At 38.6% G+C, this 25299-nt stretch overlaps 2 protein-coding genes across 3 annotated transcripts; both read right to left on the bottom strand.

Moving 5' to 3' along the window:
* Positions 1–346: 346 nt before the first annotated feature.
* Positions 347–5933, bottom strand: tmem18 (transmembrane protein 18). The gene is made up of 5 exons (XM_088626456.1): positions 5753–5933; positions 4871–4988; positions 3254–3308; positions 2545–2638; positions 347–1410 (listed from the first exon to the last, which is right to left on the bottom strand). The coding sequence occupies exons 1-5, from the start codon at positions 5894–5896 to the stop codon at positions 1312–1314; spliced, it is 510 nt and encodes a 169-aa protein (XP_088482582.1). The 5' UTR covers positions 5897–5933; the 3' UTR covers positions 347–1311.
* A 4618-nt stretch (positions 5934–10551) lies between these two features.
* LOC148675283 (required for drug-induced death protein 1) lies at positions 10552–21515 on the bottom strand. Of its 2 annotated transcripts, XM_088626455.1 has the most exons (3): positions 20865–21515; positions 20293–20457; positions 11017–11146 (listed from the first exon to the last, which is right to left on the bottom strand). In XM_088626455.1, the coding sequence occupies exons 1-2, from the start codon at positions 21174–21176 to the stop codon at positions 20320–20322; spliced, it is 450 nt and encodes a 149-aa protein (XP_088482581.1). In that variant the 5' UTR covers positions 21177–21515; the 3' UTR covers positions 11017–11146; positions 20293–20319. The 2 variants fall into 2 exon arrangements, with proteins under 2 accessions (XP_088482579.1, XP_088482581.1); XM_088626453.1 differs by lacking the exon at positions 20293–20457 and having other exon boundaries at positions 10552–11146; positions 20865–21474.
* Positions 21516–25299: the final 3784 nt, after the last annotated feature.

Below are 25299 nucleotides of genomic sequence, written 5' to 3'. Positions count from 1 at the left end.
CTTGCATTAGGAATTTGTCTTTCCGCATACCCCAACTTGCTCTCCATGAGACACACAGGCACGCAGAAGGGGAGAGAGAAGCTTGGGGTCGGAGCGCAGGGTCAGCCATTTATAAGGCGCCCCTGAATTAACTGGGGTTAAGGGCCTTGCTCAGGGGCCCAATGGAGTAGGATTCCTCTGTTGGCTGTGGAATCTAGGTGATGTTCCAGTACCTGTCTCTTCAGTGGGGGGGGAAACAACACAGAGGCCATGCAAGGCCAGAATTGAATATTAGTGTCCTATGTTGTAAATTTAGTATTTTTATAATTCAAGCTGCATACAGAGTACAGATTTTCCCAATATTCCATTTTTGACATCCCCCTTCCTGTTACAAACAAGAAAATAACAATTTTTTCCTGAGATATTTACACTGGCTATATTTCGCAAAAACAATAAAGTGATTTCACAATAACATTTCAGAAGCTTAGTTTATAATATTAGAGGCACAAAAGATAAATGTGAAATGTCCATTTCATGTGTGAAATAAACAAGAATATTTCTAAAATTTCTTAGCCAGGGCAACACAAGTCTACTCCTCCAGAAACAGTAAATGATTCAATGAATAGAACACCTGGAGCAACACTGCACAGCATCATTACCCATAGAAATGCAAATCCATAGCTTAAAAAGCCATGACCATCTTTATATAAACTTCTTTAGATTATTAAATTAAGATTTTTTTTGCTATAAAAAAATCAGTATTGTGAACTTTGTGTCTGGAAGCAATTTTCATGTTGTTTAAACAGAAGCTGAAAGAGAGGCTATAAACACAGTCACACTGTATCGGTTACTTGATATTTAACGCTCATATCAGACCAGGTGAGAAATACAAAAAAATTATAACACAAACCCAGGTTTTATAATAGACGATACAAGAATGAACCTGGCACAAGAGAAAAAACTCATGTCTGCTATCAAACCAACAATTTCTTCTTGACCAATTCATTTTTCTGTATAATCTCAGCTACAATGCTGTTGTACCAAGTTAAAGTTGTTAAGATGTCCATTAAAAACATTACTCGAAGACAGTACTTACAACATTCAACTTGCTTCCCACAAACCTGATTAACAAAAAGAAATGTCGTGAGAATTATTTTAAAAAACTCACAAAGCTTTGTGATCAACATAATTGAACATAATGTTAAGTTTACAATACAGAAACACTGATAAAAATCTCAAATTTTCTAGCCAGTTTTTGCTAGAGTACCTTGGTCTATAAGCACCTTAGAAGTCCATGAAAACATGCAGCATCCTTTGATTAAAGTAATCAGCCTATTCCGATTTCTCTGTTTTTGCTTTTTTTGCTTTCCTTTTCAGTTGTAGTGTCTTCAGCTCTGTCATTGTCGCAAATGTTCTGTAAATCCAAAGAATCTGAATGAAAAACAAAAAAACAAACTGTCAAATAATATAGTATGGAACCTTAAGGCTACTGTCATTTTAAGGTCTGATGGTCTGTTTATTTAAAATTAAAATATTAATGAATGTGCTTTCCTGTTAAAGAGAAAATATAAAAATAGATGTAAAGATTAGGGAACTCTTAATACAAGGTATCTTCCAGTGAAGAAACTTTCCTAACTTCACCATACCAACATGCTCCATGTGGCATTTCACATTTTTCGAAGTCCTCAAAGCCAATTGTTTTATAAGTTCAGGTTAAAATGTGACTTATCAAGCAAAATAAAACTAAATTACAAGTCAATTGCCCAATACAATAACTACAGACATTTGGAAATTAAATAAAAGCACAGAGAAAGGACTCAATTCAATAAAAGGCTCAGCTGAAAAATGCTTAAATTTAAAGCTTTTGCACAGACTTTGTAAAATGGAAGAGATATAAAAAAATATCAAAACATTTAAGAATGTAGCTTCATTACAAGCTACTGTAGAAAGCAAGAGATATAAAGTTTGATATGTTTCTAGGACTAGCAGTAACCTACATTTTAATGTACAGTCAGGTAAAAGTTTAAGGGACAGGAAAGAGAGCCATGATCATTGTTATTTTGTATAGAATTAGATTACTTCAATTGGAAACAGAAGCACAATGCAATTTGATCATTTTCTGTGTCATTTTATTATACCTGCTATCTGTTCCTATGATATTCACTGATGTATCATTTGGAAAACCTGACAGTAGTTCATATAATCATAAATCCTTACAGTATATAATAAAACTGTGTACCCCAAACAAAAAATTAAAATGCAAGGCATTCATTTTTTGATTGTTCAAAACTTTCTATGGTTTGTTAAGTCTTAAGATATATGATGAAAACAGTTCTTTTACACAGCACCCGATTTATAATTTCACAGCACATTATATAATGTTGTGTCTTCTACAGCTGTCTTTCACTTTCTGATTTTATTGTTGTAATTATTATACAGAAACGTGTTAAATCATTGTATTAAAATGTCTATAAACTTTCAATTGATACTTGTAAGTACTACACATGTATGTTAGTGTATAATGTGGAATTCCCACGGATTAACTTAACTTCGGTCATAACTTACCACAATAATGATAGTGTTGAGTAAAAGGGGTGCTGAAAACACTAAGGAGATGAACATTCCTCTTGAATCAAAGTACTGGTACTTAGAAAATGACCTGTTTTTATAAAGGAGACAAAAACTAATTACTCTCTTTACAGGAAATTGAAAATGTGGCATAATAATGTGTAGGAACTAGTAATATGTTTATTCCACGCTGAAAAGAAAAGAAAGAAAACACAACGTTTCGGCCGTGTAGCCTTCTTCAGGTGTGAGGGCTCCACGGCTGAAACATTGCGCTTTCATTCTTTTCTTTTCAGCGTGGAATAAACCGTATATCAACACACAACTGATAAAATGAAACAAGAGACACGGACCACAGTATAGAAAATGTTAATTAGTATCTTCCATTCTGAACAGTCAAAAAATAAATACAAGTGTTCGTGGATAAATTTATTACTAAAATTTAATGTAATGTTGTCAATGGTAACTATTTCATATGATGCTTATATTTAATGTAATACACCGTTACCATTTTTGAGTACATAAAATGTTTTTGCTTGTATTTATTCATAAATCTACAAAACTGTATTTCACAAGTTACCAAGTTGCACTTATAGCATAAAATGTTTGTACAAGGTTATCACCGTGAAAATTTACAGAGAAATATTTTAATTTCTCTTTTCTCATTTTACAATTAGGGCACTTATCAATTCATAAGATACAAACTTACCTCCAATTCATTGCTGCAATTTCATTTATGTTCTCTGCAAAGTACACCATCCCAGCTACAAGAAAACAATCCTTAGTTAGCTTAACTTATTAGGCTCTTTTAATTCACTGTGCTTTGTCTTTGTAAGCTGTTCTTACTGTAAAAAGGTTAAATGGTATGTTTTTAACTTTTCTAGGATTTTACATCATGATTTGGGAGGATTTAATTCTAACTCATACTAAATAATACTGATTGAACAGAGAATGTAATATTGCAAATATGGCTCATGGTATTACAGCATGGTTTAAAGTTATGAAATAATAAAACCACCACAAAAAGAGACTATCATAACCATAACTACATCACTAAGCATTTTCATGAAACCCATGCACCTGGACAGAATTGTCAAAGATGATTTTTTCTAGTAATGGTACACCCTGATACAAACCGTAAACGGGCAGCAAGTCCGTTTTTATCATTTATCACATGGCGCTCGTTTTTATTGGTAAAAAAAAAGAACAGATGCAATATCTATCAGAATTGCCTCAAGTAAATGTTGCTTACTATAAACAAGTTTTTTCCAGAGGTATGGTACAAGAGTGATAAAAAAATAAGTATCCTATTTTGTATTCTTAACACTAATGCACACATTCAGATAAAAGAGAAAAAAAGATTCTCAGAAAAATATTTTGCAATGTTCATCCACCCTTTTTCCTAACCTCTGTATCCAATACAGAGTCACAGGGGAGCCAGAGCCTATCCCGGCAAGCAACAGGCGCAAGGCAGGGTACACCCTGGACGGGACACAACACTTCTAATTGCATTGGTAAATAATTTGTCAGTGTAAGAAATTAAATTTTGTATATATCCGAGAGATTTTTTACAATTGAATAAGTACCTACAAATCATTTTTAAAACACATATGGATTATATTTTATATACTTTAAATCTGATGAAACTTACTATTTTGTATATTATCTCCACATTTTACAAAGGAATTGGTATGGTGTACAATGTGAGTTGTACCCTCTATTTTGTATTTCAATTTTTGTTTGACAGTTTTCTTTAAACTTCAGGTTAATACCACAATGATATGACAACCATGGTATTTTGTGGGTGAGGTCCTTATTACATGGGAATTTCATACCATCCCACTCCTAAGACAAGTGAAATACTTATTCACGACTGATATCTGGGAAAATCCGTGCTCACTATGGAAGGGTTTCCTTTGGAAGAACCACATAACTGGGCAAGCAGCACCATGGTTGTGAAGGTTTGAGCTAAGCAAGGTATCCTGTACAACCAGAGTCCCTTGTCTGGGAGTGTTCAGCCTGCAGTTTGATGCTAACTTGGATCACAAGTTCAAGAGCACGCAGAGAGCATCATCATTCTAGGGCTGGTTTGAGGGTAACAAAACAAGAGACAAGTTGATTGGTAGGTGGTTCAAAATTTGGGAAGGGGGATGGCATAAACATTATGCCCTCTTCCTAATTAAATACATAAACATTGACTGTGTTTATTCAAAAGTCTAAAACACGAACCTTCATAAATCCAACTCCACGCCAACACTGTAGAGTTTCACCGATTCGTTCGCCTGTTAGAAATGCGAAAGCTCTCACTGGCTTAAAGAGTACTCACCCATCACAAGGAAATGAAAGATCTGAAGTCTGTAAAATCTGAACGTCACAAAGGTAATCAACAAGCAGATAGCGTGGAATGTCACAAGTCCAATCAGCCAGGCTTCGGACCACTGGATCTGAACAAACAGCAGATTGAAAAAGTTCTGCAAGGTTCTCTTTCGCAAAACACTACTGACACCTGTCTATGTGGCATCATTAGGAATTCCTATCTATGCCTATTACTTCATGACTCATGACATGGATTTCAGGGTTAGGTTTAATTACCCTGGCAGAGTAGCAGAGACTAAGACATATGAGCAGAAACTGAATTGTGAAAAGGTAAACGTATCAGACGTCGAGATATGCACACCTTGTTTTAATTATCTGACATATATGGAATATGCATGATTGCTTATATCGGAAGATATTTTTAACTAACTAGAGCAATCATTCACAACAGACCTATGGCCCTATATTAGGAGATTACGCCGTATTTGGGACCCACAGTTAAATTTGCCAGTAAATTAGTGTTGTTGTTTTTTTTACATTTTTTCCCCATTTTCCGACGGGAAAGTTGCCAAATTAACCGAATTTAAAAACGTAAACAGAGCATGAAATCTGACATTAAACGTAGGTTGTAATATCTTCGGGGGACATTATGAAAACGCCAAACATTATGCATGCATCATATTTAATATATTGTTTTTCTCACTGGCGTAACACCTGCGTTCATTGTCTTTTCAGAGGCAGAGGGAAGAAAAGGTTACTAAAGTACATCATGCTTGAAGACAGCATCACCAAAAGCAGATACATATTACATCATGTGAATGTTACAAACTTCCTTGACAGAATCATCACAACGAAACTGCTCAAAATAAGATGTATTATAAAACTCCCTTACAGAAAGCAGGAATGTCCAAATAGAAGTGATCCTCAAGTTGCTGATAGCATCGATTGGAATTGAACTAACATTCTGCTCTTCTTGCTCAGCCATTTCAAAAAGTTTACTATCACAAAACCAACAAACCACTAAACATAAAGTCATCGGAAGCTCACTAATAAACCTGGTTTAGCTCAGCGACGGCGCATTGTGATGACGTCGGTCAGAGCAGCGCCGTAAAACAAGTGAAAGACGCGCTGATTTAGATTTTGAGACCCTACCTTATATCTGTTGTTAAGTATTGAAATTGTTTTTTTTTTCAATAGTCCGTTCTACGCCACATCTCCATGAATCTAAACATTTATGAAAATGCACACCCTTCCTTACACACATACATGTCACCGAAATTATATTTATTATTCAAATTGGAAACAAAACTTGTTTCAATATTTAATCCGAGTTGGTTCGAAGAGCACAGTCTGCTCCTCTTGGCAGGCATTGATGAGAATTCTGAGCTCTTTATCAGCTGCTGTCTGATGTTTGTCAAACAATTTCTAAGCAAAGGACAAAGTAAGGGTTTATTCCATCCTGAAAAGAGAAGAAAAGAAACACAAGAAGAAGGCTCCACAGCCGAAACGTTTCGTTTCTACTCTTCTCTTTTCAGCATGGAATAAACCTTTACCTTGTCCTTTGCAGCCTATACATGCCGACGTAGCTAATACTAGCAACCTATTTCTGAGCAAGCCGAAATTGTATCCAGTTAAGTATCCCCTGGAAATCTGTAACCCACTCCGAAATGCTCCATATATAAAATGTTTATTATTATTATTATTATTATTATTATTATTATTATTATTATTTATGCAGCTAACACATAAGGACAAATATGCACATAGTCATTGTGTGCTTCCTTTTGGGTTTCCCGTCCCGTGCAACAATAATTTAAACTTTCATTCACGTGGTGGCGGTAACTTTGTTGCATTGCTCCAATCTCTAGCAAACGCACAAAATACATGGGGAAAGCGATATAAACACACACAAACAACGGGCTGCTTTTTTAACCCATATCGTAATAAGCAAAGGCACAAACATGCACGCAGGAGCTGTCTACTGTATATCAGCGAGCATCCTGGACATTTTTATTGAGCGTGTGGTAGGATAGGATACGACACCTGTAGAAGACCCCGGTTGTACAAGAGCTGCTACATTCCCCAATGCACCAGTTTGACGAGGGGAGCGAGCCGGAGGCTCAGAGTGAAATAGAAGACCACTCCGGCCTCTCATGGCATACAGGAGAGAGAGTGATCCACAGTTCAAGACAGAGAGCCAGCTCAATGCTGCAAGAGACCCAGATTTATCAATGCAAGATTAATGGCTCAGTAATAAAAAAAATAAAAACTGAAGAGCTATCACCTATATATCCAAATTTTAGTCACAAAAGATCAACCTTTTTTAACCTCTAACACCTATAAGCAGGTGCAAAAACATTTCGTCTGAATCAGACTAATGTCTTTATCGCTATTTCTAGAGGCACACCAAGTAATTACCAAGTACAGTATGGGTTGATGAGTTGATACTAGAGCACGAAAGACAAGTTTCTGCAGAGGGGTTGCATTTATGAAGAAAGTATTTCTCCCATGTTGCTAATTATAGAGTTTAATAATTGAGATAGTGCCAAATCAAATAAATCTTTAAAAGATCTCTTCACAGCATGAATGTTCCCAAATGTTTTTGTTCCCAAAAACGTTTCCGCATTTCCTTCCTCCCGGTGGCTGTCAGGGTGTATAACACTGCCCTAGGCTAGGACTGTTAACCCTTCACAGCATGTTGCACGATTGTACTTTTTGGACACTGCATTAATATACTGTTTATACTGTGGTACTTTCAATCTGTATATACCTATGTGCATTTTGCACATATTTTATTGTTTTACAGTGACTATTAGCATATTTTGCACACACCTATTTATTTTATTTTGTATTGCTGTATTATTTTATTTTTTTGTCTATTCTGATGTCCGTTTTTGCTTGTCTTGGGCTGGGCTGCTGTAACACCTCAATTTCCCTTCGGGATCAATAAAGTCTTATCTAAATGTGTTGTTGTTTTTTATTTGTTATGCAGGGAGGTGTAGAGGCAAACAATTTTCAGATTTTGCATTTTCACTTCTGTATCAAAATATACATTTTGTTTTTATTCAAATCAATTTTAAGTTGTACTTGTTTTATTTATTGTTCAGACTTATCTGTTCATCATTACTCTTAAGATTGCATTCCACTTTATACTACATCACAAAAGTCTAACTATAAACAAATGTATACAATTCTAAATCATGAATTCATTCAATTGATCTCTTTATTATTTTGTCCTTTCTGCCTCCTTTAGTGTTTGCCTCACATAAATACATTTTACTTACATTTAAATAACTCTCAGTAGTACTCTTTGTGGAGCAATCATATTGTAAGAGTTTAAAATCAAAACCATTCCAAATAGAAAAAATGATCATGGGACAGTTTACCATTATACACTGTCAAATACTTACTGTAAATACCTGAAAATACAACAATACTAGCATCAGTTTTAAGATATTTTTATTGACTTGTAAGTGTCAGAATAGTAAATACAAAACTTCAATGTTATTTATTTTCAACATTTGAAACAAATAGACCATAAGTAAATAAAAAGTTGCTATGAAGATGACAGCTATATCTTTTAGTAGAGATAATTCAGTTCAAAGATTCATCATTCACTTTTGGTGTTAATTAGCATTCTGATATGAAATAATTTATATTTAACTTTTAAAATATTAAAATGCAATATAAAATATTAAAAAAGTTTAATTCCACTATGACAAAAAGGTTTTCTACAGACTGTTTTTCAATACAAAATAAATATAATTTTGACTTAATACTTTACATTTAGCACACTGAACATAAATTAGCTCTTAAAGGCTATCATTATGATTATGTTGAAAATTCTGTAAAATTACAAAAAAGCAGGATTCAATGATAATTGTTAACACTTGATAACACTGTAAAGTTCATTGAAATAAGAAAGCTTTTTCACTGAAAATAATATATAACAGATTTTACAGTACACACTACAGATAATCACAACATAGCTATAAGATACCTTTGTTATTTTGGGACATAAAACATTTTCTATTTTTTTAGAATAGTTTTACATGTGGACATTTTTCCTTTTTTACCATGTGGTTACACAGCATACCTGTACACACTGGTTTTCAAAGAAAAAAATGGGTGGATATTTAAATTTACAAGCCAACAATTAATTGACATTCACAAATGTTTAAGAAAGAGGGCTTAAGATTCTGTTTTAAAGAAACTGAAAAATAATATCACATAAGGCACTTTTAATTACACCTTTTGAAGTCTTGTAGAATTCAGTCAAGACTTTAATCCTTTGTGTTTAAGAAAGCCAGAAGGTGGCACATCTGTTGCACTTAAGGCATGTATTTAGGCTAAGGAATGTTTCACAGGTGAAATTTTGTTAGTCAAAAAGTTCCATGCTGAAAATTAGAAAGAAAAAACAATTCAGCTCGGCAGACCGAGAGTCTCTACACTCTCTTGACCAGAATACTGTGGACTCAGACTCTACTACACCGCCTCCCATAAATACTGGGATGTATAAACAGGTATCTTAACAAGTTGCCATTTTAAAATGAGAATTTACTCCTCACTGATTGATGTAGTTAACAAGATAGATACCCGTTCTAGATACAGAACCCATGCCCGCTTGGGACTGCTGTTCAAAAACCTGACTTGCACTCCTCCTTTTATACAATCGTATTTTAATTTAAAAACGTCCACTTTGAAATTTCTTTTTCACTAGCAAATCTGACTGCTGCATGTGGCACCAATACATTACCCCTTTTATATTTTATGTAAATCAACACAAAATTAAATGAGACCAATGAAAAATCAGTAGCACGAGCATTTGTCAGCATCTAAGCTACTATGGATTGTTCGTTTAGTGATTTGAACACTTCATAATTTGTTCAAAAGTGCAGCCAAAGCTTAAATTCATCTTGTGAATCAAAGACAAATTTGAAAAAGACAAATAATACAAATAGTCATTTTTTAGCACTTCTAAGGTACACATACTTTAGGCACACTCTTGAAAATGTTTAATTTCGCACTTGTTTCCACAGAAATAACCTAACCTAACCTAACCTAAGAAATAACCTAATATCCTGCTTTTCTTTTATTGTGTTGTGAGAGGAAGATATTGATGTGTCGTGTTTATTCATGTAGAACAGCCAGAATACTGAAAGCAAAAGTAGTCCATTCTTATATCATTCCCTCCTTTCTCTTCAGTCGTTATTTTCCACATTGAATTCCCTCACCCTGTCTCCTAGGCTTCAGCTTGCATCACTCAAACCTCTTCCATTTCGTTCTTCTTGTCTCACACATTCACATGCTCCTGTCTTCTGCTCGAACTTGCCTTTCCCTTCTTTCTACCCCACTGAGACATACTAGACAATATTACAGACTAGCAATATTCTGAGAATTAACATGACTTGTGGTTGCTACAATCACAAAATCAGATTTGAAAGTGACTGTCACAATTATTCTCCAGACTGTAACCTGAGGTATTGTGAAGTTTACAGTCTTCAGCACTTAAATACTGACATTTGGTTTTCAGTACATTGCGAAAATGGTATAATATTTCAACTATTACAGCTAATAATTTTCTAAGTGTTTTATAAAACACATTTTTTTAAAGTTGTTGAATGTAGAATGTCTAAGATATTTACACAGCATTATACTGCCATATTAAATATTACAGAACACTTTATACTCCTTCAATTCATTATAATGAATCACGTTTATTCTATAAATGTGATTCATTTTGGATCAGGTGTGATAAAAAGCTTTTCATGATAAACAATGTAAATATATTGTTTTTGTTTTCTGCTTTTGTATACAAATATATACATTTTTTATTAAGATTAAGAGCAGCTTACACCAATAGATAAAGTTCATTACCATTGTGTCCCCTCCTTTTCTTGAGGCAGCATAAGCAGAAGTTAAGGAAAGTACTAAAATACTGTAAGAAAAGCACATTACCTTTTTATTACCTCAGGTAATATTAAGACGTTTCATGTGTTCATCATTAATAACTTGTGTTCAAGATTTCTGAATTTTCTCCAAAATCATTATCTGTCTCAATTGGCTTCTGATTATGGTGTCATGCAGACAACTAGAATACGAGGAGTTGATGTCCCGGTCAGCCATGGATGTGGATTCGTCGCCATTATCAGCTTCTTGACCTTGCTCCATGTGTGTCTGGGAAAAGAGCAGTTGCCACTGTCATAGGCGAAGAGTAGCCCGCTGCAAACTCCTGAAGTCCAATCACAAGACACCGCCATCCAAACCGAAGGGCCTTGCCCACATTCTGCAAAAACAATTGGGACATTGGGTTTGAATCCCACATAAAGAAATGTCATTAGGTGTAGAAGTTATTAATACAGTACAGAAGATAAATAACAAAGGAAGAAGTATTTCTTTAAAGATGTCTAAATAACAGCAGTTTCATTTTTGACATACAGTGCCTTGCGAAAGTATTCGGCCCCCTTGAACTTTTCAACCTTTTGCCACATTTCAGGCTTCAAACATAAAGATATAAATTTCTTATTTTATGTGAAGAATCACCAACAAGTGGGACACAATTGTGAAGTGGAACGAAATCTATTGGATTTTTGAAACTTTTTTAACTAATAAAAAAATGAAAAGTGGGGCGTGCAAAATTATTCGGCCCCTTTACTTTCAGTGCAGCAAACTCACTCCAGAAGTTCAGCGAGGATCTCTGAATGATCCAATGTTGTCCTAAATGACTGATGGTGATAAATAGAATCCACCTGTGTGTAATCAAGTCTCTGTATAAATGCACCTGCTCTGTGATAGTCTCAAGGTTCTGTTGAAAGCGCAGAGAGCATCATGAAGACCAAGGAACACACCAGGCAGGTCCGTAATACTGTTGTGGAGAAGTTTAAAGCCGGATTTGGATACAAAAAGATTTCCCAAGCTTCAAACATCCCAAGGAGCACTGTGCAAGCGATCATCTTGAAATGGAAGGAGTATCAGACCACTGCAAATCTACCAAGACCTGGCCGTCCCTCTAAACTTTCAGCTCAGACAAGGAGAAGACTGATCAGAGATGCAGCCAAGAGGCCCATGATCACTCTGGATGAACTGCAGAGAACTACAGCTGAGGTGGGAGAGTCTGTCCATAGGACAACAATCAGTCTTACACTGCACAAATCTGGCCTTTATGGTAGAGTGGCAAGAAGAAAGCCATTTCTCAAAGATATCCATAAAAAGTCTCGTCTAAAGTTTGCCACAAGCCACCTGGGAGACACCCCAAACATGTGGAAGAAGGTGCTCTGGTCAGATGAAACCAAAATCGAACTTTTTGGCCACAATGCAAAACGATATGTTTGGCGTAAAAGCAACACAGCTCATCACCCTCAACACACCATCCCCACTGTCAAACATGGTGGTGGCAGCATCATGGTTTGGGCCTGCTTTTCTTCAGCAGGGACAGGGAAGATGGTTAAAATTGAGGGGAAGATGGATGCAGCCAAATACAGGACCATTCTGGATGAAAACCTGTTGGAGTCTGCAAAAGACCTGAAACTGGGACGGAGATTTATCTTCCAACAAGACAATGATCCCAAACATACAGCAAAATCTACAAAGGAATGGTTCACAAATAAACGTATCCAGGTGTTTGAATGGCCAAGTCAAAGTCCAGACCTGAATCCAATCGAGAATCTGTGGAAAGAGCTGACAACTGCTGTTCACAAACGCTCTCCATCCAACCTCACTGAGCTCGAGATGTTTTGCAAGGAAGAATGGGCAAGAATTTCAGTCTCTCGATGTGCAAAACTGATAGAGACATACCCCAAGCGACTTGCAGCTGTAATCGCAGCAAAAGGTGGCTCTACAAAGTATTAACGCAAGGGGGCCGAATAATTTTGCACGCCCCACTTTTCATTTTTTTATTAGTTAAAAAAGTTTCAAAAATCCAATAGATTTCGTTCCACTTCACAATTGTGTCCCACTTGTTGGTGATTCTTCACATAAAATAAAAAAAATTATATCTTTATGTTTGAAGCCTGAAATGTGGCAAAAGGTTGAAAAGTTCAAGGGGGCCGAATACTTTCGCAAGGCACTGTACAGTAAACCACGCTTTGCAGCTCAAAGAGCAAGTGCTCTTTCTCATGCTATAAGAAATGTCAAGCTGCAAACTTTCCATCCAGACAAGAATTTATCATTTAATTCAATACAGAGACATAATTTAGTACATAGGTCACATCATAGTTCCAGCTGGTTTCATCCTGCTACAGACTATTATTATAGATTTTTTAAATTTATGTTCATTTTTTATTATATTGTATATTTTACTATATAAATAGTAATTTATATTTGGCGGAGCGGTGACTCTGTGGCTAAGGATCTGTGCCTGTGACTGGAAGGTTGCTGGTTCAAATCCCGCAGCCAGCAGAGGAATCCTACTTCGTTGGGCCCCTGAGCAAGGCCCTTAACCCCAGCTGCTCCAGGGGCGCTGTACAATGGCTGACCCTGCACTCTGACCTCAAGCTTCTCTCCCTGTCTGTGTCTCATAGAGAGCAAGCTGGGGTATGTGAAAAGACAAATTCCTAATGCAAGAAATTGTATAGGGCTAATAAAGCAATATTAACATTACATTATTTTTGATAATCCAAAGCAATTTAAAGAAAACTCACTCAAAAACAAATTTAAATTAAGATTAAAGTCTCAGTTAGATCTGTATTATAAACATAATTAGAAATAAAAAAATCAAGATGCAAAAAAGCAAGTTCAGCTGGAGCTAAATAGATTTTTGTTAGAGACATCTTTGTGTTGAGTGATTCACAGGATTGTACGGTTATGCTCGCCCTGCCCTCACTGTTCTCCAGTGGGGCGTGTCGCAGTTTCTGTAGTCTGCGGCCATGCCCAGCTCGCGTGGAGACAGCTGATGCAGTTCACCTGACAGCAGGTCCTCTGAGGGTTTTAAATCCCTCCACTGTTTCTCCTCGCCGACTCAGCATTGCCATTGTTCACTCCACTCCTGAGCCACCTGCCAGCGTCCTAGCAGAGCGCCTCTCGTTCCTGGTCTCTAGGGCCCTTGGACTCCTCCTGCGAGCTCTGCCCATGGCTGTGCTTTCCAATAACTTCACCAGGCTGCTGAGTGTGGACCAGAAGTCGGGACCCTACACCAGACCCGGATCCCAACAAACAACTCCCTTGGCTCGGTCACCAGCGCGTCTCCCTATTCCGCCCCGGCCTGGTCTCCGGAAAGGACCACCTGACGAGCATGCGCCTCTTTCAGTCCAGAGACTGAGGCGCCTTGAGCATGACTGTGCCATCTGGGAGTATCCTGATCCTGCCTGGCTTCAGCGCCAGACCCCTCAGGCCTGGACTGCTCCTCGGAAGCAAGCACAGCTCTGGGCATTGACGGCTCATCCCCTCCTTCACTAGTTTGGCCCTGCACTTTCCCTTCCTGCACCACAGCCTGCCAGTCCGCCTGACCGCACGCCAGGCGACTCCAGAGGGCCGTCCTCCTTTCCTGCGTGGCCTCCATTTTCCCGGGAGTGCAGCTGCAGGAATCCGCTCCGAACTGGAAGAGAATGGGACCCCAGTGGCCCTTGCTCCCAGACTCCAGTCGGTGCACTTTGGTGAACAAGTTCGCTTCAGGCTGGTGCTGCGCTGTTCCAGACACTCCTGCGCCCGAGCCGCCATGAGCCGGCTATCCCCCCTGGTCTGTCGCGCCTTCGCTCTTGGGTCTGTAACACCTACAGTGCCACCTCAATTCCTGGGGGGTGGGGTTGGTCATAACATGTACGCTGTGATAAATTACAGAACTCATTTTCCCCCATACAACCATAGCTGTCAGGTGCCCTGAAGGCCAGGTGATGCAGGCTTACAGTGTTAATTTCTTTCTGTGGCAAACTCATATTGTCACCAAGAAGTCCTTCAATGTAGTAGATCTTCTTCCTTCATTGAGAAGAGACTGCAGGGAGCCAAGGACTGCTACAGAGACGGGGCAGGAGATTGAGTTCCAGTCCCAGGATATGTAGCAAATGAGAAGAGTCCTCACTTTCAGGAATACCAGTGCCTATTGAGGGTTTGTGTGTGCTGTAGAGGGTGTGAACCACACCTATCCGAAGTTAATTCTTTCTTAACTCCCTTTAGAACGGAAATATTTGATTTGAAACAGCCTATATACGTTTTTAAAAATCAAATACATAACTCAAAGTCCTTTAAAAGTGTTTCCATGTTTTTCTTTGGTCTTTGGGTTCTTAAGGCGCAGGCTAATACGGTGTATTTTCCATGGACTGACTTCTTGCGTCTCGGCTTCCAGAAAGATATCAAAAGTATTTCTGGTTTTCTGAACCATTTACCTCAAACCCCAGCTATGGCCATTGTTCAGTGCTTTCATGTCCTCCACTAAAGAAAATAAGCAAATCTGTACAGACAATCGTGTTACTATTCTTGTTATTTGTGTACAGTTAACTCGTTTCTGAAAAGGCACTTCCGCTTCTTTTCCCTGGGGGGGTTCCACAGCAGTGCACTGCTGGTGTCCTTCCCAGCTCAGGAACGGCCCAGCGAAAACAAGCATTTCCTCTCTTCTTCATGTGCCCCTTCCCTGGAACCTTGCTTGCATCTTGTTCACTGTGACAGTGTTCTTTGAGCCCGTCTTTATTCATGCAGCACATTGAGCTGCATTTCCTCCATGACTACTTGGAACTGGTCATAGATGTAACACTGGTTGGCCAGATTTTCTCACACACTGCCTTACTTTGCATCTGCATTGGCTACAGGTCATGGACTTTCAAGGGCAAAATCAGTCGATCGCATTCAAGAATATAATCAGCCTCCAGAGTCCACTCCTCCGCCCACTTGGAAAACAGAGGTTTAAAACTGCCGCAAACACCCAGAGACGGGTCCCCCTGCAGGGAAATGGGGATGGATCACGCAGTCAAACTGCACCTTGGAAGAAAGAGGTATGGTGGCAGCTTGGGAGAGACCCGACAGTGAGCTGGGAGAAAAGTGCAGATGCACTGGTGTGGTGGGACTGTACTGTATGTGGGTGTAGCAGAGCTAGTTCAGATACAGTGACATCATCACCCTCACTGCGGGTAGCAGGGACCTCAGCTGCCTGGGCTGGAGGAGTTCTCCTTTAGCTCGTGCAGCTGGTTCCCTGTTGCATTATGCCGGAGATCCGGGTTCGTGCCACAGGTGCTGCGGGACAGAACGAGACTGCGCGGAGAATGCGACGAGACTGCGCGGAACCGCGATGGTCACATGGGCAGAAAGGCACCGAGCAGCTGTACAGTCAGAAGGCTGTACAGTCAGAAGGCTGTAATCACCACTGGCAGAGGCCATCATGAGTGTCTAGTTTCAGGCTGAGGAGCCCACATGAAACCACATGAGAAAAAATAATATAGATATTATAGTCGAAAGTATTTCTTAACACAACAAAGGGAAGAAGATCTTTGCTCTCCTTTACAGTATGTGCAATAATTTTGCGATGTTGTTCTTTTGTCTTTACAATAATGCATATTCTGTGTATTATTTTGACAAAATAGCATGAGAAAGAGCACTTGCTCTTTGAGCTGCAATGCATGGCTTACGTCAAAAATGAAACTACTGTTATTTAAACATCTTTAAAGAAATACTTCTTCCTTTGTTATTTATCTTTTGTACTGTATTAATAACTTCTACACCTAATGACTTTCAGTATGAGCTTGACTTAAAGGTTAGGATAGGACCTAACAAACAGTAAATACAGGCTAAAAGTGAGAACATACTGTACTAACAGAGGTTTTTCAACTTATAGAGGACATCTACCTTATAGCAAAAGTGGATTTTTAAATATGGAGCATCAGGGTAACAGGTAGCACATTACATCTGTGATTTAGATCTTTGTCATGCAATAAACTATATAAAATAGGAAAGATATCAACCTTTGATACTTTTTATTTGATAGACAATGATTTATGTGTTAACCAACTGATTTGATGACATGGCAGGAGGGCACAGAGTAACTGGGAGTAATTCCAAAGTTCCATAGTCTACTGAAACTGATAAAGCTAATGAATCATCACTGTCTAAAAATAACTATTTAACTTGGTAAGTTGGACTTTTTTGTAGAGTGTTCTTGTATAATTTGGTACAAAATTATGGCCCCGATTTCACTATCCATGCGATTTACTAACTATAAGTCATAATTACCTTTTTTTGTCCATTTCAAAGCCAGATGAAATGTCATTGCAAAGATTCCTAAAGTCAATAAACATAAAACAGTCTGTCTGAGCTGCTAATCTCCAAAACAAACTTTGTAATAAAGCTGTAAACAAGAGGAATAGCAAATATTTATCTTTCAGCAGTACAGGACAAGACTATCCATTATTTAGTAACAGACTAAAGTATAACCAGTACTCAGAACTGTAGCAGCCATTTCATCTGACTGCTCACTGGAAGGAGTTAATACAGACTGCCAACTAACAAGGAAAAACATATTTGTGTTAAGCAAAATATAAACCACAAAAATGTTTCCTTTAACTCAGCAATGAAGACAAACATGTTTTTTCACATGCTAAGCCCGTTTGTCAATAGAAATTCCTCTACAATCGGCATCTTACCGGTAACAATACACTTCACTGGCCTGACAAGGGAAGTCAGGAGTCACGGAGTCATGTTTGCTGCTTAATACTTTATTATAGGTCGACAACGTTTTGGTGACAGATCATAGTTTAGAGATGTTTTACTGTTTTCAGTTGGAGGTAGTGAATACAGACCATGGGTGGAGATCCTATTTTTAAATTGATTTTGGTCATTCTCAGTGACTGGAAACCTTTAACAGTCCTGCTAGTTAGCAACCTTCTAACCATCCATTATCAGAAAGTTCTGTAGCCAGGCCAGGGTTACTACAGTTTAGCAATCATCTTTCCAAATCAATACACCAAAAACAGCACTTCACATTAACTTCTGCCTGTTACAGTAGTTACTGTATATTGTTTCCTTTTTGGCTAAGGTTCCGCACCTGTGGCTGGAAGGTTGCCGGTTCGTATTCCACGGCCGGAAGAGGAATCCTACTCCGTTGAGCCCCTGAGCAAGGCCCTTAACCCCAGCTGCTCCAGGGGTGCTGTATAAATGGCTGACCCTGCGCTCTGACCCCAAGCTTCTCTCCCTGTCTGTGTGTCTCATGGAGAGCAAGCTGGGGTATGCAAAAAGACAAATTCCTAATACAAGAAATTGTATATGGCCAATAAAGTGATCTTATCTTATGGAACAGATGATATTGAATATATGTATCGTGTTGAAAAGATAAATATAAAATCTCAACTTTAGATATAATGTTGTCTCCTCTTTCACAGTATATTTAGAAAACATTAAGATGGTAGAGAATTCAAAGCTCTAATGGAGAAAGCCTGGAAAGTAATCTCCTCTAATCCCTCTGGCAATCCAAGCCATGTCACCTGATAACAAATATGCACATACTTTGAAGGATGAAAAAATCATATTTATGAGCTGAAAGTAACTAGTGAGGAAAATGTGCCAGCTGAAATTATAGAGAATACCAGCAATTCTAAGATTGATTTAAGTTTATAATCTTAAGTATTCTTCTTATTGCTTAAAACAACTAATTTAATAGTAATAAATAGGTTTAGATTGGTTTTGCAATACTGAATATATATCTTACAGAGTAACAACGTACATTTAACAGCCCATGATTATGAAACTTTAAAGATTTCAAAGGCTTTAACAATTTTAATGGTAACATATTATAAATTGGATTATCTATTATTTTATCTATTTGATCTCTTATATGCTGTTTACTAGAGTTGACTAATTTTTGAGCATGTGCACAGACTGGTTTCCTTGATTTGGCTTTGCGAAATATAAAAGTGTTTTTTTTTACCATCATTTTGTAATTGTGTTTGTTTTTTTGTAAAGAGTATATTAGCATGAATGAGACAGTAATGATATTTCTGTGACTGAAGAGGGAACTTTCTATTATTCCCCTCTCTTATTACTACATAATATTGCTTCATACACAGGTAAACTGATGAACAATGAAAAATGGTAGGAAAGCAACGGTACTCTCATTATTTTAATCTGGATATTTACTTCATACCTGAAGTTATTTCAACCTGACACTACATTGGAGACAGAAACAACCTAAGATGTTTCTCCCTTGATATGTACAGTATACAAAAGTCCAGTGCATACCCCAATGAAGGTTACAAGCAACAGAATTAAATGTAATTTTAAATACTACAATTCTCTCAGTATTTTTCCCCAATAATCATGTAATTTGTATAATTTTGCAGATAAGCAAATAAAACTCCCAATGCACACCAGTTACATCTTTTTCAGGTTTCATGAACCAGAGAAAGAACTGACGGCATGCATTTGAATAGGACCCACAGCCAAAATGATGAACAGAAATACCTGTTCCTCTGTCCCTCACATACTACCGCAACTTGTTAACCTCTTGAGAGAAAGCATTCCCTGTTCTGTTGCATTTGGCTGCTGCTCTGTTGCTGAAGCCTAACAGTTTTCCATCTAATACAAAAATCCTCAAATTCTTCAAGCTAGCCCCATACCAATGCACATGACTTTAGGGTACCTTAATTAGTTTGTTTTCTACTACATGAGCATGTGAATAACATAATTACATCAGTATGCTTAAGCTGCACATAAAGCACAGTATATTAGCCTGTAAATATTTTTTCTGGCTGCATTACTGGTGTTTGTAAATTGACAAATGATTCTTTTAGAAAATGTTCAATTTCATCTCACATTTTTAATTCCTACATCAAACCTTTGATCTAAAGTCCACAAATTCATAATGAATTTCAATGAATGCCACAAGACCTGAAAACATTTCGCAAGGATGAGCTGGATATAGTCCACAAAGGTTCAATGAGATTCGTGCCTGGTGTCTGTCGAGAAAAGTGAAGAGTTTGCTACCTTAGACCTCTTTCATTCTTGGTCTTTAATATGGTATACAAACAGGGACAGCTTCATCCAAAAACCATAGCCTTTAGAAGATCATTATTGCTTAGAATATCAGATGTTTTAATGGTAAATCACACTTCACCCCCAAAAGTCAAAGAATCACAAGTCTGGACAACTCTTCACAACTGGACACCTTTGAGCACTTTTTGCTTGCTGTGACAGCTAAGCCTGCTACAGATTTATTTTATTTTTATTTTATTTTTTATTTCTGGTGTTCTTTAAAGAATTGAGTAACAGTATTGTGACAGCAAAAAAAAGTGATATTCGGAAAAAAACGGCTGTTTTTTTTTCCCCAAACTGTTTTCAAGAGGTCTCTGTAAAAGGTCTGTTAAGAACTGGGTTTTAAGGAGTGATTACTATGGTAATTAAATGGAATTCAGGAAGGGTCAACGTGCACAGGTTTTTCCATCAAAAAATGTAATCGTATATTCAGTTAGGTCTGTTTAGTTCATTCATGCTTTTACATTAAAGATACAATAGTCCACCTACCTATCCATCCATTTTCTAACTGCTTTTTTAAAATTCAGGCTCAAGCAGGAGCCAGAGTCTATCGCAGCAAGCGTGGCGGGATACACCCTGGATGGGATACCAGGCCATCGCTGGGCGGGCGGGCAGACAGACACAAACACAGACACTAACACACACCAGAGTGGACTGAGGAAGAAAGAAAAGCAAGAGGAAACCCATGTAAACACTGGGAGAACATCCAAACTTCACACAGACGGCACTCCTGGTCTAGAATTGAATCCAGCGCTCCAGCACAGAGGGCACCATCTCCATGCCACCCACCTTTTAAGACAGTGATCTACTGTACATAAAAGTACTGTACATAAAAGTAATCTCAATAAAAAGACATTCACAGTTCCATTTTCCAACACATTGGTCTTCCTTTTCTTATTTTACATGCTTACGTTATTTAAGAAAAGTGTACTGTAAATAACCCCAAATCCTTTCATCATCATCATCATCATCATCGCACATACCACATAGCACATACTGTAGCACAATCAATAATGGCACCGGTAGTAACTTGCTTTTTACACACATTTTTTTTTAATTACCTTTCTGTACTTCTTGTACTTCTGTTTCTTTTGCTGTTTCTTTTCCTCTTTAGCTCGTCCTGTCGTCTCGTCGTCTTCTACCAAAGGCTCGTACTTGTCCGGTAAGAAGGCGAAGTGAACCTGTCTGGAAGAGCGCTTGTCTCCTTGACTAGTGCTGGAGCCTTCGCTTCCTTCTGAAGCGGCAGCCTGCGGGGAGTCCGACTGCCGCTTGCGCCACCTTTTCCCTTTTCTCGTGTTCGGAGATTCAACAAACTGCTCTTCGATATTCTCGACGATTTTTGCTCTGTCATCCCGAAGTGTTTTTTGTTTCATCTTTGTTTTAAAACGCCTGTCCTGTTGTCATAGTACACTCGAAACCAGTTGTAGCGATGTGTTCGTGGGCTAGCAAGTGGAATTGGAGTTAGCACCGGACCTTGGACACAGTAATTAAAGTAACTTGAATAGCTTTACGTAAGACGACTAAGGCTTTGCAGTTGCACGCAGATAATTAGACCTGACACATTCTTTACAATAGGAAGTGTTTTCTTTGTAACTGTTGGAAATCTGGTATTATTACAAAGACCAATAGTCTCTTATTTTAAATGTATTGTAAATTTTAAAAAAGTAGGATGAACACAAGGACCGCTCCTCGTTGCAACCATGTGATAAGAAACCTGGATATCGATCAGTGAGCCTCAATAAATTCTCTGATCAGGATTTTAGGCTCTTAAAAATAAATGTAAAACAAGTTCATTAATGTATGAAAAATAGATTATTATTATTAAGATTATAATTTTCAATTCATCACATAAACTATATATTTATATTATATACACTTGAACTGTGAACTATAAATGTATCACGGCTAGTGTGCGTCATGTAAACATTATGTATGTACAGTATATAATTTTCTGTCTTTAAGTATGTAACAAGTGAACCTCTCCCTGCGTTGATTCGATCTCAGTTGCTCGCGGGTTTGGAGCTACTGACCTGATGGCTCACAACTACACTGATGTAACAAGCTTGACCCACTGAACACTCTTACATTTACATTAAATAATACTAAAGTATATGTGGGGTTCGATTAACGGTATTTCTGGCATAGTCAATCACTTTTTTTAGCCTTCACTGATCATTGTATTTGGTGTTACCAATTTATAATTAGTATTGTTAATTTGATGCCACTTAATACGGGCTAGGTGTATTGAGAAACAGGTTACACTCCAGTGAAAGCTGGGATAAAAAAAAATCCCTTTATATAGCACACAATTAAAATTGAAATGCATGTTCATGTGAAAACAAAAAATCCCATTACCAAATCTATATTCTAATGCCTTGTGGTTTGTGACAGGCAATAGCTGAATCCCACCAGGGTTGGAGCTACACAGAGATGTCCATGGCCACTATTGACACACTCATCAGGGAAGGGTAGAGGGAAGCCCTCAACTGTTCCATAGGTCCTTTCCAGGCAGTGCAGACGTTACAGTATAGCCTGTTGGATGACCCCACCCCCACCCCCAGTAGAAGGCGTGTCTTGGTCACCCTGAAGTGATCTACCTCCTGACACCTCGGACCGCAATGCTGCAGAGAGTACTGTCTGCTACGGGGTGCACCCAGAGCTGCTTCTACACCCCATGGACGATCTGTTGACCTGACCACTGTGCCCAGAAAGCCCTCAAGGAATCTGGGTCTGACCAACACGTCCTACAGTATGAAGGAGGCATTCCAGCTTTCACACACTGACAGACCAGCTTGAGTTTCACCCGTCAGTTTCCTGAATGTCTTCTGAAGACGGCTTGAGGCCAGGCAGAGGGATGCAGCAGTGTCTCAGCTCTCACTCCTCACAGCATTCTCCAAGACCCCCTCTGCACTTGGCCGCTGGGACAGGACATAGGCTTTCAGATGGTGCTGGCCTGGACAGTGTTGCACAGTGTCAGCAGAGGACTTGAAAGGTGCTGTCAAAAGAGCTGCTCAGGTACACCTGGCACTGGGTAGGAGGAATAGACTCCAGGTCCCTTATTCAGAAGTCTCTCAAACTTGGCAGGAGTGTTGTAGAGGCTGAGAAGCATCACCTGAAAATGTCTAGGACCTTACCCCCCTCACCCCTTATATAGAGCATGAAAAGAGGAATAATAGGATTTATTAATAATTCCTTCGATGCAGTGTTTTTGTGGACACTCTGCTTCATCAATGATGAAGCATTTAACAGGTAATGGGGACTCCCATCCATCATCACCAATGTGCAGCCACACCTGGATGATGCGACAGCAGCCATAGTGCACCAGTATGCTCACCATACACCAGCTATCAGTGGGGAGGAGAACAGAGTGTTGAAGCTAATTCATAGATGGGGATTATTAGGTGGCCATGATTGGTAAAGGCCAATAGGAAATTTGGCCAGGACACCAGGGTAACACCCCTACTCTTTTTGAGAAATGTCCTGGGATTTTTAATGACCACAGAGAGTCAGGACCTCGGTTTTACGTATCATTCAAAGGATGGTGCCTTTACAGTATAGTGTCCCCGTCATTATACTGGGCCATTAGGACCCACATAGACCATAGGGTGAGCACCCCCTGCTGGCCCCACTAACATGTTTTCCACCAGTAACCTTAGTGTTTCCCAGGTCTCCCATCCAGGTACTGACCAGGCTCACACTTGCTTCAGTGGGCTTCCATTCCAGGGTCATTGGAGATCTGGAGCCTATCCCAGCAAGCAGCAGACGCAAGTCAGGATACACCCTGGATGGGACGCCAGTCCATCATAGGCTGACGCATTCACACCAGGGCCAGTTTTCCTCCCAGAAACCAATAAACGTACCAGTAAATATTCTTTTTTTTAATTTGATATTTTTACATCTGTTGTTAGTATTGCTGCCTCACAGCACTGAATTCAATTCCTTGTTACTATCTGCATGGAGTTTGTATGTTTTCCGCATTGTTACATGAATTTCCTCCAGGTACTCTGGTTCCCTGCCTATTCCTAAGACATGCTGGTAGGTTTATTGGCTTCAGTAAAATTTGACATTAGTGTGAATGTGTTTATGGCTGATGTCCCCTCCAGGGAGTTTCCCACATTACTCCTGTTGCTGCCAGGATAGACTTTGGCTCTCCTGTAACCCTATACTGGATAATATAAGTTTGAAAACAGATGAAGGAATGTTTTATGGAGTCCTTGTAGGTGACCATGGACATCACTTGGAATGGTAATCTCTGAAGTCTGTGTACAATCCCATAAAACCAGCAGAGTGAGACATAACAGTATAAAGCAGGAAATCACATTGACAGAGCTGTCAATCTTAAAACAGCCCTTTGCTCTCATTCGGTCTGAATACCAGTCCAATAATTGCCTGCAGCCTCATTGTATCATGTGCAGTCCTCTACAACCTGGCTATAGACTTGGGTGAACCACCTGTTCCATCTCCAAGAAATTCAACACACTGGAGTTTTCACTCCATTATTATTGGGCCACAGACAAGGATGCTTAAAGGTGTTATGTGGTACCAATATTATTTAAGCCATAAGTTTCCACTTAATTCTGGACCTTTATCATGTGATGCAGTGTTCTGCTTAGTAAAATTCTAAATTGCTTAAGTCTATAGCAAGAGCTGTACAACCATTCCCTTATTATGTAAGTGTTTGGTTCCTCAAATCTTTACATATGGATAACTCACATTTTACGCATGTTAGAAGCAACCATTTCTTGGCCATTGCAGGAAGGTAGAGAATTACCATTCATGATATTGCAGTGATGCACCCTACTTGCTCTAACTGTGTCATTGAGTGAGGGAGAAGCAGAGCAGAACTGCAGGCTCACCAGGGGTTTATTGTCCTTTAATGATTAACAGGTGTGTGTGTCATCAGGGAAGGGAAAGAGAGCAAGAGAGAGAGAGAACATAGAAGCATCTAGCAGTCCATGAGCTGCTAGAGCAAGGTTTCCCAATTTGAGGTCTGTGACCCTCAAGATGGATTGCCAAAAACACAAGGGGGGCTTTTATAGATTTGATGTAATAAAATAGTTTTAAAAATAGCTTTTCCTGCAGTGATCCACACAATGTATATTCAAATTCATATTATATTTACAGTTTGGATAAAACAGTAGCCTTAGTTTTGCTAATTGACCTTCAATCTACTTCACAAGCACATCACACTTCACATCTGGGACAAAATCTACAATTAATCACTGCAACTGTGCCAATTCACATGCCAATATGTGCTGCAAGCTGACCCCCCCAGATGATAAAGCTTTCTTTGGTCAGAGTCGAAATGGCACAGGGAGTATAGCACATTTGGCAAAAAGTGTTGCCAGGAGAGCTACCTGGATTTTGGTTTTATAGAAAGTGCAGATAAGAGTTGGCCAAAATGTGACAAATGGGAAAAATTTGCCAGAGAGCATGAAGCCTTGCAAAATGCCAAGAAGCCAGGAAAGGTGACATCCCCTGAGAGTATGAGATAAT

This window comes from Lepisosteus platostomus, chromosome 3 (genome assembly GCF_059453375.1).
Source record: "Lepisosteus platostomus isolate fLepPlt1 chromosome 3, fLepPlt1.hap1, whole genome shotgun sequence".
Classification (NCBI taxonomy): Eukaryota; Metazoa; Chordata; class Actinopteri; order Semionotiformes; family Lepisosteidae; genus Lepisosteus; species Lepisosteus platostomus.
This window is presented reverse-complemented; position numbering and strand designations above follow the sequence as displayed.

Coding starts and splice junctions, on each gene's coding strand:
- tmem18 (XM_088626456.1), bottom strand. CDS start 5,896: ATGACTTTATGTTTAGTGGTTTGTTGGTTTTGTGATAGTAAACTTTTT. Junction 4,989..5,752: donor TTTGGACATTCCTGCTTTCT/GTAAGGGAGTTT, acceptor CTGTTTGTTCAG/ATCCAGTGGTCCGAAGCCTG. Junction 1,411..2,544: donor TCAACACTATCATTATTGTG/GTAAGTTATGAC, acceptor TTTTTCATTCAG/ATTCTTTGGATTTACAGAAC.
- LOC148675283 (XM_088626455.1), bottom strand. CDS start 21,176: ATGAAACAAAAAACACTTCGGGATGACAGAGCAAAAATCGTCGAGAAT. Junction 20,458..20,864: donor AGTACAAGAAGTACAGAAAG/GTAATTAAAAAA, acceptor TTTCTTCCTCAG/TCCACTCTGGTGTGTGTTAG.